The sequence below is a fragment of the Chlamydotis macqueenii genome, chromosome 5, assembly GCF_036417535.1.
Source record: "Chlamydotis macqueenii isolate bChlMac1 chromosome 5, bChlMac1.mat, whole genome shotgun sequence".
Classification (NCBI taxonomy): domain Eukaryota; kingdom Metazoa; phylum Chordata; class Aves; order Otidiformes; family Otididae; genus Chlamydotis; species Chlamydotis macqueenii.
This window is the reverse complement of record NC_141560.1, coordinates 18161845-18175839: the sequence shown is the minus strand read 5'-3', so window position 1 is coordinate 18175839 and position 13995 is coordinate 18161845. Positions and strand designations below refer to the sequence as shown.

General features: G+C 41.4%; 1 protein-coding gene across 1 annotated transcript in view; it reads right to left on the bottom strand.

Annotated features, from left to right (window-relative positions):
• The window catches only part of FBLN5 (fibulin 5), a 51624-nt gene extending 46177 nt beyond the window's left edge, over positions 1–5447 (bottom strand). The window contains exons 1-3 of the mRNA XM_010119002.2: positions 5010–5447; positions 2807–2861; positions 292–343 (exon numbers count right to left, since the gene is read on the bottom strand). Coding sequence (XP_010117304.1) covers positions 292–343; positions 2807–2861; positions 5010–5026 — 124 coding nt within the window. The 5' untranslated portion in view covers positions 5027–5447. The remainder of the gene's footprint in view (positions 1–291; positions 344–2806; positions 2862–5009) is intronic.
• Between the last annotated feature and the right edge of the window lie 8548 nt (positions 5448–13995).

Genomic DNA, 13995 nt, shown 5'->3' with positions numbered 1-13995 from the left:
ACAACCCTTGTCATTTGGCAACTAGACTGAGCTCCCAAACTCATCTCAAGGCATCACAGCTATTTGAGAAGTGCTGATGGCCAGTTAGTATCTCAACAATGTCAAAGATCAGTATATACTTGTGCTTTGTAAACACACACACATATTTTTATATATATACATATATACAAACATACATATTTGTCACACAGAAAGAACTTTTCAGCTAAAACATACTAACAGCAGCACAATGTTAACTCAATAAAGTCAGGATTTCTGAACTCCAGTGTATTGATTTAATTAAAGTCCTACCTAAGCACTGCCCAGAGGCACGGTCCAGGTCAAACCCATTAGTGCATTGTTGCTAAAATGAGAAAACAAAGGACACTCAGTGACTGTGAAATGAGAGGGTTGCGGAGTCAAATGCTCATCTAGATTATTATGCTTAGTACAATTGTTCAGCACTATACAATACACAAAATAAAGTCGCTTCCCCAAAGGACAGTGAGGCCTCAGTACTACACCAGCCCCTTTACGAAGAAGGTGGTTCCCTCAGGTGGTGACAGCATCAGGCTGTCATTTCCCCCGGGGTAACCAACATATAATAAGTGATGGGCTCCCTATCAGTTGTTAACACAGAAGTTACATTATTCTGTTTTGGGATCTTGTTTTTGCCAGAACCGTGGGGAGGTCAGTTAAAAGGTACTAGCTAACTTCTCTAACAGGCTCTAAAATTCCACATTTAGACCGTTCAGTACATACGTCTGAACATCTTAGCCATCTGGCTGAACTGAAGCAACAGTTAAAACATAACAAGCTTAAGAAAAGTAAGGCTTTTTGTTTACACCAAACCCTCTGATTTTTAGAGGCCAGATTTTTACATGACACATGTTCTAGGTGTGCAAGGTTACTGGAAGCCTTGCTCCTTCCTATCCTGTGGTGCTGGTCTTTATCAGGGCTGCAACCTTGAGTCTTCAGCATCTCATCAGTGACCCTTAGCATTTCTAAACCAGTGAGAGTCCTGGTGACGATTGTATCGAAGCCCATTAAAATAATTCCCTACTCTCCCTAGTTTATGACTGGGCCTCCAACTATTTAGCAACAGGCCAAGCAGCTGACACAAGCTCAGGACCCCGTCAGTAAATAGGTTATACTGAGGAATGTAAGCAAGAGAGATCCAGAAAACAGGAACCACTGAAGTAATCCGAGTGCAGAGGGATGGAGTGTGTTCAAGATTCTTCCTTTTTCTGTTGTTGTTAAATGATAAAGACACTTATTTTTGGACTTTTTGGAAGAAATCAGTGGAAGATTAAAGTACTTGGTTCGTGTTTGGAAAAGTAGTAAGTTGTAGATGTAAGACAAGGGGTGAGATGGATAAGTTAGCAGAAGCAGGCCGCTGCAGGAACTAGGGAGGGGACATGGAGTGAAACACATGGCACCGTTTGGACTGCACCTGCCACTTGCACGTATGAATACACAAAACCACTGCTAGAAGTGTCAAACAACTATGAAGGAATTCTGCTTTCATTTATTTTGGCATTCCGAGATGTTTTGGTATCATGTTGTGGAAAGCCAAGATATTCTGATGGGAGAATGTATTATCAGCCTCATGTTTTAAAGAATATAAGTACTCTACCTTTTGTTCTTTTTTTTCTGTGCTGTAGCATATACATTACAGTTAGGTTAGCAGGAAAGTTTAAGATAGTTTTTAACAAAATTATTTTATTCTGGACAGTGAAAGATGATTCAGAAGCACTGAAACTACTGTAGAACTAGTTTCAAGAACTTTCTAGAACTTTATTCTAGAAAAGATTCCAATATTGTCGAAATGACCAGTTTCGGTGTCTTCAAAAAGAATTTGTTGCTATCAATCATTTTGATTTCCAGTTGCTTTTTGCTTAGACTTCAAAAATCAATTTATGGTACAAGATGTTTTTATAAAAAATCACAGTGGAAACAATATTTTTTAAATTATAAAAAGAAATCCTTAAAGGCATCTCAAAAATTCTCCAGGGGCATAAAAAGCATTTCCCATATAGATCTAACATTCCCAAAAATATCAATAAGCATGTCATGTGTAGGAAATTTTCAATGTAATAGAAAAAAACCAAACAACTACATTTCAGAGTCTTTTGCAAAGGTATTTAGAAACACAGGTATGGACACTGAGTGTATCTGGATTATCAACTAGGAATCCAAACTTAACATGTGCTTGGGGACTGTTTTTCCTAATTTAAAGTCTGCATGGAGTCCAGGAACACAAAGAACTAATACCTCTGCCATTTCAAGAACTGGACGGCTTTACTTTCATCCACCCTCAAAAGCCCTGACTCTTGAATAAAAATGGTTTCAGGCATAAATTAAAATGAAAACTGGGATGCAGTTATTCAGGATCACAGTCCAAAATTAAAGTCTTAAGACAAGATCCTGCTGCACACAGAAAATGCCTGTTTAAATGAATGTTTTCCAAGCGTAGATGCTCCCCACCACAGAACTGAGCTCTCCCTGCTCTTGTGGGACAGCTTTTCTTGTTTCCTTTTCCAGAAGTGTTCAGTTCAGAAACAGAATCAGGTTTTCAGCGAGGTCCAGGTTTCTACAGGGATATTTTGCTGAGCTGGCAAGGATGAGTCAATAAGCTCAGTCTATGTTCAACTCCAGAATCCTGCTGGCTCCAAGTCCTCCCCTCTAAACCCTTAGACCACACAGCTTCCTTTTCATGTAAACCCCAGACCACAGAGCTTCCTATTCACCTGCGAGCCAGTTAAGTCTCACACCGTATAGCGCTTCAGTACAAACCAGTACATTGATCTCTGTGTGCACCTCTCACCTGTGCTTTTCCAGGGCTTGAAAGGCAGACGGCCAGTGTGAAAACAGTCAGTATCCTGTAATATGCATAGAAAACAGGCTGAAAACCTCCTGGTATCCAGGCTCGTTATATAGAATTAAATACACATGAGCAAATTAATTTCTAGTGACACTTCAGCGTATTCCACAGAGGTTTGCTAACATGAATTTGGCCTCTGGAGAAGAAGTAATAAAACTGTGGGCCAGATTCAGGTCTCTGAGTCACTAATTTTACTATGAATTTATGCAACTGGGATCAGAATCAGACTGAACATGTCTATTAACTAATCTGGGTTTTTTTTATGATACCCCATGCAGCAGGTGCTTAATGAACAAGAGCCTAATATTCAATAAAGTACTTTTGCCCCTCTCTGACACCTTTCTTTTGAGAATATCAAAGTTTTTCTTACACATATTTTACAGATGGGTAGACCAGAGCACAGGCCCTGCCTAAGCTCACAATGCAACACTCTGGCAGCTCTGCAGACATGTCATGCAGGAGGTCCTGAACCCAAGCCAGTTGCTTTAACCGCTAAACCGCGTGTCATCCCCAGGAGGCTATATTTGAGATTAATGCATTTTCTTAGGGTCAGATTCTGTCCCTTTACTTGGTCTTGAGTAATACGTTACTCTGCAAGTAGACACACTGTGCCAGGTCATCAGCTACTAGAAGCTGCTGTCTTCAGTGGAGCCTTCCCCAGTTATATCATCAGCATCCAGTGGGACCTACTGGTCTCTTCACTGCAACCAAAAGAAGCAGATCCCCTCGCTAACAGAGCTCTATGGCTATATTTGGAACTCCTTACCTGAAGCATGAAAATTCTGGTCAACTAAGCTCCCTCCTCCACATATTAACCAACAGACAGAAAACCAGGAAAGGACAGTAAGAAATTATTTTTTTCCTATGTACTATGGATTTCAGTGCTTTGCTGCTGCCTTATATAAATTTTCTTCTCTATACAATCAGACCCACATCTTGCTTATCTTGGATTCTAGTTCTGAATGGCAGTTGTACACAATCTGTTCCCACAAAACCAGTACAGGAAGCAGGGGATATTTTAGGTAGCCTTAGTTCTGCTACCCCAGCGAGCTGCCAACTTTCTCTCTTAGAGCTGTCTCTGATTTCTAGTGCAAACTGAGCTGCTGAACAAGACTTAAAAATGCATCAGACAAAACCACACACAAACAGTGACTGACACATTTGAACAAATTTGTTTTAAATGAGGAGACAGGCACGAGCTCTGAAAAGTAAACATAAACCCTAAAATGGTTGTTCGCAGTGCTGCGGAGACAGATCGTGCTCGTTGGCAGCTTTTGAGTGGCAAGGAAAGGCAAGGTCTGCACAGACTTTTCCTTAGAGTCCGATGCAAAGCATTCAATTAACATTATCCATTTAGGCTCGCACCTCATTTATCGATTCCTCAAATCATTTTGAAGATATTTTAAAGCATGCACCAGCATAAAGACTGCATACTCACTTTGCAAATAGCAAGAACAGCACTAGAAGGAAATACAACAGGTTACAGCTGAACGTTAACGTACCTAGCAACTGGGCTATGCTCAACATTATTGCAGAGCAGTGCACGCTAACAAAATCCCCTATAAAACTGGGCAGACAAAACTCATATGTTTCTAGACAGTCTTTAGTTTCCGTTGTTACAAGATGATATATTCTTTCCTCTTGATGGGGGGGTGACCTTACCGCCTCAGACGTGCTCTGCCTGCAACCACCATCTCAATTTGCTCCTTACTTTCGATCTCAAATCCCCTCAAGAATTATGAACAGACACGCAGCACAAGCTATCAACACTACACTCAGCTGGTCACAGTAGCTTGCCCAGCAGGCAAAATATTTCAAACTAGTAATTAATTTCTGCAATAGTAACTAATTAGCTTCAAATAAAACACTATAGCCAGTGGGATTGTTTGCTGTCGCAATTCAGCACTCCAGCGGATGCTGGGGTTCCTGAAGCGCAGAGTAAAAGCAGAGATCAAGAAGGAGCTCGTCAGAGACAGCACGGCTGTAATAACAGCCAGATCGTCTTTCCCCACCTCTGACCACTGAGATCCTGTCTCTTTGCAAATGCCTTTAGCAAGTGGATTGGCACACAGAATCCCTGCCACAGATATTTTCCACGCATAGGTTTCCCTTCAGTAGGTAAAGAAGTTTCATGCACACCACTTACCTTTTTAATCCTTGCATGTCCAAAACTGTTGGGGAAAGGTGGAAAAAAAAACAGAGTCTGTGCTGATGAATAACTAGAAAGTTTTCCCAAACATTACCCTCCGCTAGCACTTCAGTTCCTCAGTCATTTATAGTCCAAAGAATGAAATAGCAAGTAATGGAGAAGATCGGGAGCCGTCTGTACCTCCTCAGACACTGGAGAGAATACAGAGAAAGCACCTGGTTTTGCTTAGTTCTCTTCTGTAATTCAGCATTAAACCAATTGGAGGAGGAATGTTAAAAATGAACACTTCATTTTCTAAGTATGTTAAACAATGCAAATGGGGGCCTCAGCCTGGGACAGCTGGTTTCGATTACAAAGCTCACCAACTGGCTAGACTCCTCACAACAACCCCGAGGAGCCTGCCAGGATGAAACACTAACAGCTTGAAGGAAAGCCTCTCCCGCTGCAAACTTCACGGTTCAGCGTGCCTCGGCGCAGAGACCACAGTTATTGGACAGAAAGCCTTATCAAGGGACTGGAGAAGGGAAGGGATTGTTTTCCTTGCTCTGAGAACAATAAATAAATAAATAAATAAATAAAAGTTAAAAAAAAAAAAATCTGGCTTTTTGGAGGCCCTCTAGCCGGTGTCTCGGACGATGAATATGCAACACTTGCTGCTTCGTGCCAACGGCATGCTGATGAAAGGTCTGGCCCTCTGGGAGGTGAATAACTCAAATGCATGACGATCGCAGCTACAGGAACTATATTGCTTGAGGATTATTTGAAAACAGGAATAAACAAATTAAGCGTTCAAAGGAAAGCAAATGGCTTGTCTACAAATTCTGGCTCTTTTTAAACTGACCCCACGCTGAAGGGAGTGGTTTGTGAAATGAAATATTTCTCAGGAAAGACATGTCTTGCAGATCTCCAGTTATGATTGAAGGGGAAGGAAATAAAATACTTTTTCAGGTGTTCTGCAACTTTGCCATAGGCAGAGCTGTAGTCGATCAAGCAGAGCATTTATGGGATGTGAGAGGTAAGCAATCAGATGCTGCAAAGATTATGCTAGATCCAAAGATGAACACTGAAATGAAATACAGACATAGACGTAAAATGAATACTTTGAATGTCTCTGGAGTCTTCCATCTGAGGAAACCCTTTATCCCTAAGGAACGTGAAATGTCTGACAAGATAAAAAATGTATCATACATCTCATACAGAGAAACGGCATTGTTAGAACAGATATTCATGAAAGTGGCCTCTAAGCACGGATACCCAGCTTTAGATAGAAAGACTGAGCTCTTTCAGGGTTGCTGAGCACCTACAAGTCCTATTGGTGCCAATGGGCAGGGCAAGAGCTCCGCACCTCACTGACTGTCTGTAATTGTCCAAATTACTCTTAAAAAATGAGAGCACCAGGAGCTCAGTGCTACTTCTGACAGTTTGTCTCCTAGCAACTTGCTTACATCACTTGCGTTGCATGGAAAATGAAAGACTCTCCTAGGACTATTCAAACAGTGTCAATACATTTGCAGATAAATAAGAACCAATTAACTTATTTTTAAATTGACTTCCCAAAAGCTTAACAAAAACTCACACAGGAGACTTCTGAAGAGGCTTGCTGGCCATGTTGAGGAGGAAAGTTTTGCCATGGGTCAGGAAGCAGGCAACAGACAGAAAGCAAAGACTGGGCAAATTTTAATTGTGGCAAAATGTTAACAGTGAGTACTCTCACTACTCCATCAGCCCAGTGTTTGTCCATACACTCAATGGTCTGGAGAGCTAACGTGCCTAAAAGTAGCAGTGCTTACTGTGTGTTAGGTGTGTGAAAATCTACTGAAATTATGAGAAACAGCTCTACAGTGAAGCAGATGCTCTGAATATCTGTATTTATGGACAAAAAGCTTGCTTCATAAACTTGTTGATACTTCACTTGCTGATACACTCAATTTTTCTCACTGTCACATGGCAAAATCATTGTACGCATGCCAGAATCACTGGACAAGCGCAGCACCAGTGTGCTCCCAAAAAATTGCCTCAGACGAAAGAGTTCTGATTCATCAGCTGACTGGCAGAGGTGCTCCAGCACTGGAGACAGGAGGTGAATCCAGGCCAGACCACATAAGGGGCTTCTGTAAGAAGGGGTGCTGTACAAATGTTTTGATTTTTCCTGTCTCCATCTGACAGCTGGAGTGGATAAAAAGTGTACCAAACCACAACTTGGGCTAGTTTACAGTGCGATGACTTCTTTTTCCTAAATAAAAGCGTTTGATGTTATGGCTAAGTATAATTTCTGCAGTACCTTTCTGTAACTACCAGTAGCCACAAAATAATGAGATGCAGCCTCACTCTTCTCACAACTCTCTCTGATATGAAGAGTTGCATAAAGGAGGATGTTTGTGGAACATAAAAGCACTTTTGTTCACCCTATAAAAACTTGGACAATTCGACCTATCTTTCAACACCATCTGCTGACACCTTCACTATTTACATTTAAGATGGTGGCTAAACTTCAAGTCTAGGAGCACTCTCACTTCAATGTTCTCAACTACCCCTCCTTGTTATAAAATCCATTAGTTTATGTAGATTACTTTGATGTTTTATTTGTCTTCATCAGGAGGTGCAGAACAGTCCACAGTACAAAATGGGGCTCTGTTAAGTAACTGAGTATTTTCTTACAAGCTTGCTTTGTGCATAGCTAGGATTGAAACTATAGGTCTAATTATGTTTAAGACTTGGATTTTGAAAAATTGTGTAATATGTAATCATAAGTGGCACATAAACTATGTCACTAACTCTATCCTTGGGTGAGACAACCGAATGTATGGACTACAGCATGCTCCTGCAGCTAATGCACAACACTGGGTTAGCAGAGACCCACAGCACTGGAGAACATAATCTAACAGCTTCTGAATGCGAAGACAAAGCTGTATTTAGGTCAGAGAACTCAACAAGAGTTAACTACACTCAGCACTCCTGAAAAAAAAGGTCTGCTAAAATATCTGCCAAAGCCCCTTCTTAGATGTCTTTGTCACTTTTCAAAGTTCACCCTCTCTGAACATGCTCAAGGACATTGTCAAACTGAGGGAGTAGAGCCAAATTATGCAGAGCTGTAAGGTGGGAGGTGTGCGAACCCAAAGTCATTGAAAGTGACAAGTCTTAGACATTTTTTACACACCCATACAGACTCAAATTCACTAAAGGACGTTGCCAATAACTGATACTTTAAGGGTTTATGTCCAAGCTTTAGATGCTTAAAACATCCATTTTGCTCCTACCAAACCTTATGGAACCAAATTTTTTTACCAGCAAAATTGGTAAAACACTTAGAGCATAACTGTTGGGCATTTGTGGAAACAATTGCATGTTGACAGCACCTAAGCTCCATGAGAGTCATAGCCTGGGCTTTCGCCTGACTATGGAGACAGATCTAAGTGCTCTTGGAGACTGTCAAATAAGCAAGCTTTTGATAGTGTCACATGTTGTTATAGCAGATGACAGGCAGCAATTTGAACTACACACATCTCACTGACACATGAACAGCACTAAGCACATGGGAAGCTTAGTCTCAAACCCTAATTCTGCCTGAAAAAGAGTAGGGCTTGTTTCTTCCACCTGCCCGGAAAGAATCCCAATTGCAAACTCTTGGTGTCTGGGGAGGGTTCCCTTTCCTTTTTCAAAAATGGCCTGACTACCGTACGTTATCAGTCAAGGTCTGCTTCATTCAGTGTCTGAATTGTAATTGCCATCTTGTAACATGAGTGAGGCAATAACCTGTTCCAGATGGTTCTGGCCAGAAGCTGAAAAGTCCCACACGTATTTTCCTTTCCTAGCCAAACATAACACAAGCAAGAATTAATAGTGAAAATTAACATAATATGTAATTGTAAAAACATCACTAGTGCTAACTAAAATGTACTGGGAACGTAGAGTCTCTGAGGTGTCACGTTGTGTTGATCTGCAGCTCACACTGCTGTTGTTAGGAGGGTAAATGTGCAACAGTTCCTGTTGTGCTGCTGTCTCTTGGGCCTTGGTTGCCTCAACATGGTACAGTTACCACCTGTGTGACATATTGATGGAAAAAAGACCCAATACAGCATCCTCTCCTTCCCTCCTGTGTGGGGGTGTCACCCATCTATCTGAAGCACGTGTTCCTTTGGGATGACAACATCGCTGATGAGATCACTGCTTCCCGAATAAGCAGAGTGCCATTGTAATGCTGTAGCCAGTGTTCTCAGAGGACCCTACGAGATGCACCACGCCATTTAAAGTTTTTGTTTTACTTAAGCTAACTCTACACCTTCTAGATGTTACTATCTTTACAAGTCTGTGGTCACTCTGATACTGTTTTCTAACAGCACAGTTTGTTTTAGGAAGAAAATTTATCAGTGGAAAACCCAAGCACCACTGGATGTATTCTGAAATGTAAGAAGACGAAACAGGGACTAGTATCTGACTCCACTTTATTGCTGTGAAAGCGTATTAGTCATCTCATTATATGAGGAATAGTAGGATCTAGCAGGTACATACCGAAACCCAAACAGCTTAAAATTATGCCCAATGAACTGCACCTGCTGTGGTGTTTTCTAGGAATGTCTAGGAAGTCCGCCTGAGGAAAAAAGAGAAATATTCTTGGAAGAATGCTTCAGTATGGCTCAGGGCTTTTTTTTTTCCCTGACAAAAGCAAGGTGAGCAAGCAAACAAAAAGCATTTTATAACTTTCCCAGGAAAAATACAGAATCTTTCACAGTGTTTTTGGTGCATATGACAACTCTTGTATTGCTATTAATTTGCAACAGTATACAATGTTCTTCTTGATTTTTCAGTCCTTAAATGACCACCAGCTATGCTTTTTAAACTATTTTCCTATTAAAAATGTATAGAACATCATCCTGTACCTAAAAACAAAAGATCTCCTTAAGAACTCACAGCTCTCCCTTGAGTTGTTGTATCTGACAACACGATGCCTCAGCCACTGTCAATGCTTTTACATTTTTTACTGTTGAAGTTCGTCCTTGAGCATAGCTCTGGAAACTGCAATTCACATTTTGTCTGAAACTAGACAGATATTTTAGTTTGGTTTTGTTTATTTTCTAAGATTGACATGCACATAAGCTAGGCTGTGGCCTTTTCTCCTTTGCATTTTTGTCAAATGGTCGAGACAGTGTGGGTGAAAACAATGCTCTTTAATCTTGTGACAAGATGTTTACCAGCCCCCTTTAATAACAAGCGTAAATCCTTTATGACCAGTTTCAGCTAAGAATGGCCTTCCATAAATAAAGACCTAAAACTCTTAATACTTCTGGACCAAGACGAAAGTCTGTGTCACTAGCTGAGCAAGCCAACATTCAGTCTTTTGCAAGTGCCTGGGATACATAAACCATTGGTCTCCAATTATGACCAGACAGCTAGAAGTATGTACTAAAACCTCCCTTTGAAATAGTCAGGACTGATTTATTTTATGCTTAAATGCCTCATGACTGCAGTGTCTTTTGCAGTTTCTCTTTACTGACTTGTGCATCACACCGTACACAGCGGGCACCTCTGGCGCCGCGGCATCAGGCTACGCGTTAGAGCAGCTGATTGGAGACTCTAGTTCACCCTTCCCAGGTAACCTGGCAGTGGTCTGTGCTAGTAAAGTACCTAATTTTCATCACATGGCATTTACATTTTGGGTGGGTTTCCTTTTTTTTTTCAGATTTAGGTGAGCATCTTTCCTCTTTTTTTTTTTTTTTCTTTTTGATATTTCTTTTTGTCTGCTTAGGCGATCTGCTTTGTTTTTATCCAGAGCAAAAGATTGCCCTCTGTAGCATCGAGCATACTCTCCATTTTCCATTAAAACACTTCAGATTCTGAGCGAACCCAAACAAGTCTGTGGAAATGCCACCTCTCAACAGGGATGTTTGAATGGTCACAAGTATGTGCGCTATTTTTGCAAGGGCACCTGCCAGAACCCTGCTGATGAATCCAGAGTAGAAAAATACTTGACGTCAGCCCTCTCTTCCAGAGCTTCTCTCCTTCCAAGTAGGGGAAAACATTCCCCTTTTAAACATGTTTCACTCTGATAGGTGTACATATCTGGTTTCTTTTTCCAATAAAAGAGTCGGCAAAGATGCCTGCATTTTTGGATCTTTTCCTTATCTTATGACTTCCAGGGTTATATGTTAGACAAATATAGGAGAGGCAGAAAGTCTCTGTATGAGGAGAGGGATAATTTTGACTGTTTTATACTTACTCAACTGCTTTCCTAACCCCAGAAGACATTTTTTAAACTTTTCTTCAATTTAAAAACTACTACACTTAATTTACTTATTCCCAGAGCGGGGATTACACCGTTTCACAGTTTACTTGTTTACTTTTGGGGTTTTGTAAGTTAACCATGCTGTTTGGAAACAAACTGGCTATGAAACTGGGTGATAAAAGTGATGTGTGCTGTCTATTTGTTTCCCGACTCACGCGCACCACTCTGCAGCGATGAGGGCTGCTATAAGGAAGCGATTCGCAGGGCCGCAGGCGCCAATCCCCTGAACAGGGGACACTCCTCCTGTTTGCTAATTCTGCTGCAGGTGCGCTGCAGCACCTGTAAACTCCTGCAAAAGGATGCACGGATTGTTTCTGGTTTTTTAATCTGCTGGCCTTTGTGCTGGTTGTCACAGCAGAAGGAGCTCAGCAGCACCAGGAGCTCCCCGTCTAGAGGAGCAGCCTGGCTGTTCCCAGGGGCTCCGGTCTGTTCAGGTGCTGTGGGCAACCAGAACCTCAAGCAGCCATGTGAAAAAAAGAATGGGGGAACCGGACCCTTCTCCCAGCAGAGCCTATAGCTGGAGCCTGATAAAGCACTCAGTCCCCATTTTGTCCACTCTTTCAGAGCAAAATTCAAGAAGCTGAAGTTGTGCCAGATGAAAAGAATGGAAAGGAACAAAAACTCTTGACAGGTTAAATGTGAAAACCAGAAAAGCAGGCCAAGAAAGTTTGAGAAACAAATCGTAAGAGGCATAAAAGCTAACAATAAATTATTTTTCAGACACACCAAGAGCAGGAAAACTGCCAAACAGTCTGCAAAGCCAACAGATGAACAAGGTATAAAAACAGTGCTTAGAAAAGATAAAATCACAGTAGAAAGTTAAGTGATTCTTCTTCATCTACATTTGCTAAAGAAACTTCAAGAGGTTCCAGTAGTGGAATTAAAAAAGAAAAAGTAGTAAAAAAAGAGAAAAGATCATACTTGGGAGGAGCTGCCTAAAACTGAAGTGCTTGCAGAAGAGGTTGTAGAACAAATCAAGAAAATGAAGAGTAACAATTAATCAGAACTCACTTGACATTTAGAAATTAAATGTTGTAACTGAATTAAACCTGAAGGTATGTAACAGCTGAATTATTTCTCATAAGAGGAACTGCAGAAAAAATTGCCTTAGTACTAGAAGAATAAATGGTACCACACAAAAGTCTATTTAAGAGATTTCCATATAATGCTTAATAAAATACAGAACAGTAAAATCACTATACCAGAAAAATCAGTAGCACAGCATAGGAGACTTCATGTTGATCTTTTAGGCATAGAATTTCCTGGACACTATCATTAACAACTATGTATCTCGGAAAACTAGCTCTGATCTATGGTATACAGACTTATTTTTACATTTACTGCGTAGGCACGTCCCGATCGGGGCTGAACTATGACACTCTGTTATTCCGTGCAACTGAAACTGGCTCCAGTTGACCCCTAACTAACACCTGTAAATACCAAACAGGAAATTTTCCCAGCAAAAACTTGGGAATTTGGATATAATAGTTGTCATTTCTTTCTCAGTCTAGGATTTCATCTACAGTCTTTGTAGCTACCCTTGGCAGCCCAAGAAAGAGACCGTGGAATGGGCACTAAGGCCACGTTAGGCTTGGCTAAGACTCCCAGAGGTGTCAGCACTGGAACATGCCATTAGGACACCTGCTGAGATACCTTTAGAAGATTGGCGAGGGGGGAAGCAAGGAAGGACCCAAGAAGGTTAAGTACAGCTGCTTTTTGAAGTGGAACTTCTCAGCACCGAGTCCATCTCCTCTGCATTTTTAGGAGCAGTTGTAGATGCATCAGTACCATGGGCAACTGTGGGGCTCAGTGCCAAGCACGAAGTCAAGACCACATTACTGTGACAGAGTACACCTAACCTTCTTCCTGTGAGTTACTGGCTCAATTCAGTCTCAGCTTGGCCTCTCACCAGGGTTTTGGTTATACCTCCCAAAATGGAAGGTTGGCCCCTTGGGTTTTGATCAATTACCATTTTAGTTTCTAATGGAAATCTTTTCTTTCATGTAACTAGATTTCCCAGTCACATTCGGCCAGGGCAACACAGGCTCTAGGTTGCCTGCAAAGCATCTGACTGTTGGAAGTACCAATACAAGAAGGCTGGAGCCACCAATTGAGTTCAGAAGAACACTGCAGCCAGAGTGCTGAGGGCTCCCTGAACCCCCAGTCCAGTCCAAGCTGGCAGGTTCTGGGCAGCACACTCCAGGCATCATTCCGTCGAGTCCAGTAAAGACAGAGGTACCCTCTGGAAAACCTTGGCCTGCAGGTGACATTCTGCAGGTCCTCAGTCCTGCGTACTCTGCAGACAGTGTGCTATTCAGAGTCTGGGTTTGGGTCCAGACAGATCTGGCAAGCCTCGTTATGACTCATTCATTTTCTTTAGAATCCTGTACTCCTCAAATTTTTGTAGTTTCATAATAAGCCTCCTCTAAGTTAGCTGAAAACCGTTGAACACATCTGTTCCTGCTCCTATTGTCAAAAATAAGGCAGTCTTCTGTTTGCCTTCATTTTTATTGGCACCCACTACTTGAGCATACAGAGCAAAGTGCAGCCTAAATATTTTCCAGTTCTATTTCCAGAAAAAGTTTGAGGTTTGATGACTATTCTTCAGCACTCCAGTCTACCATTCAAGCTACTTTCTTTACTATATTTCTACTCCTGGTATAATTTAGTGTTGGATCCATGCTATGGCACTTAAACCAAAAA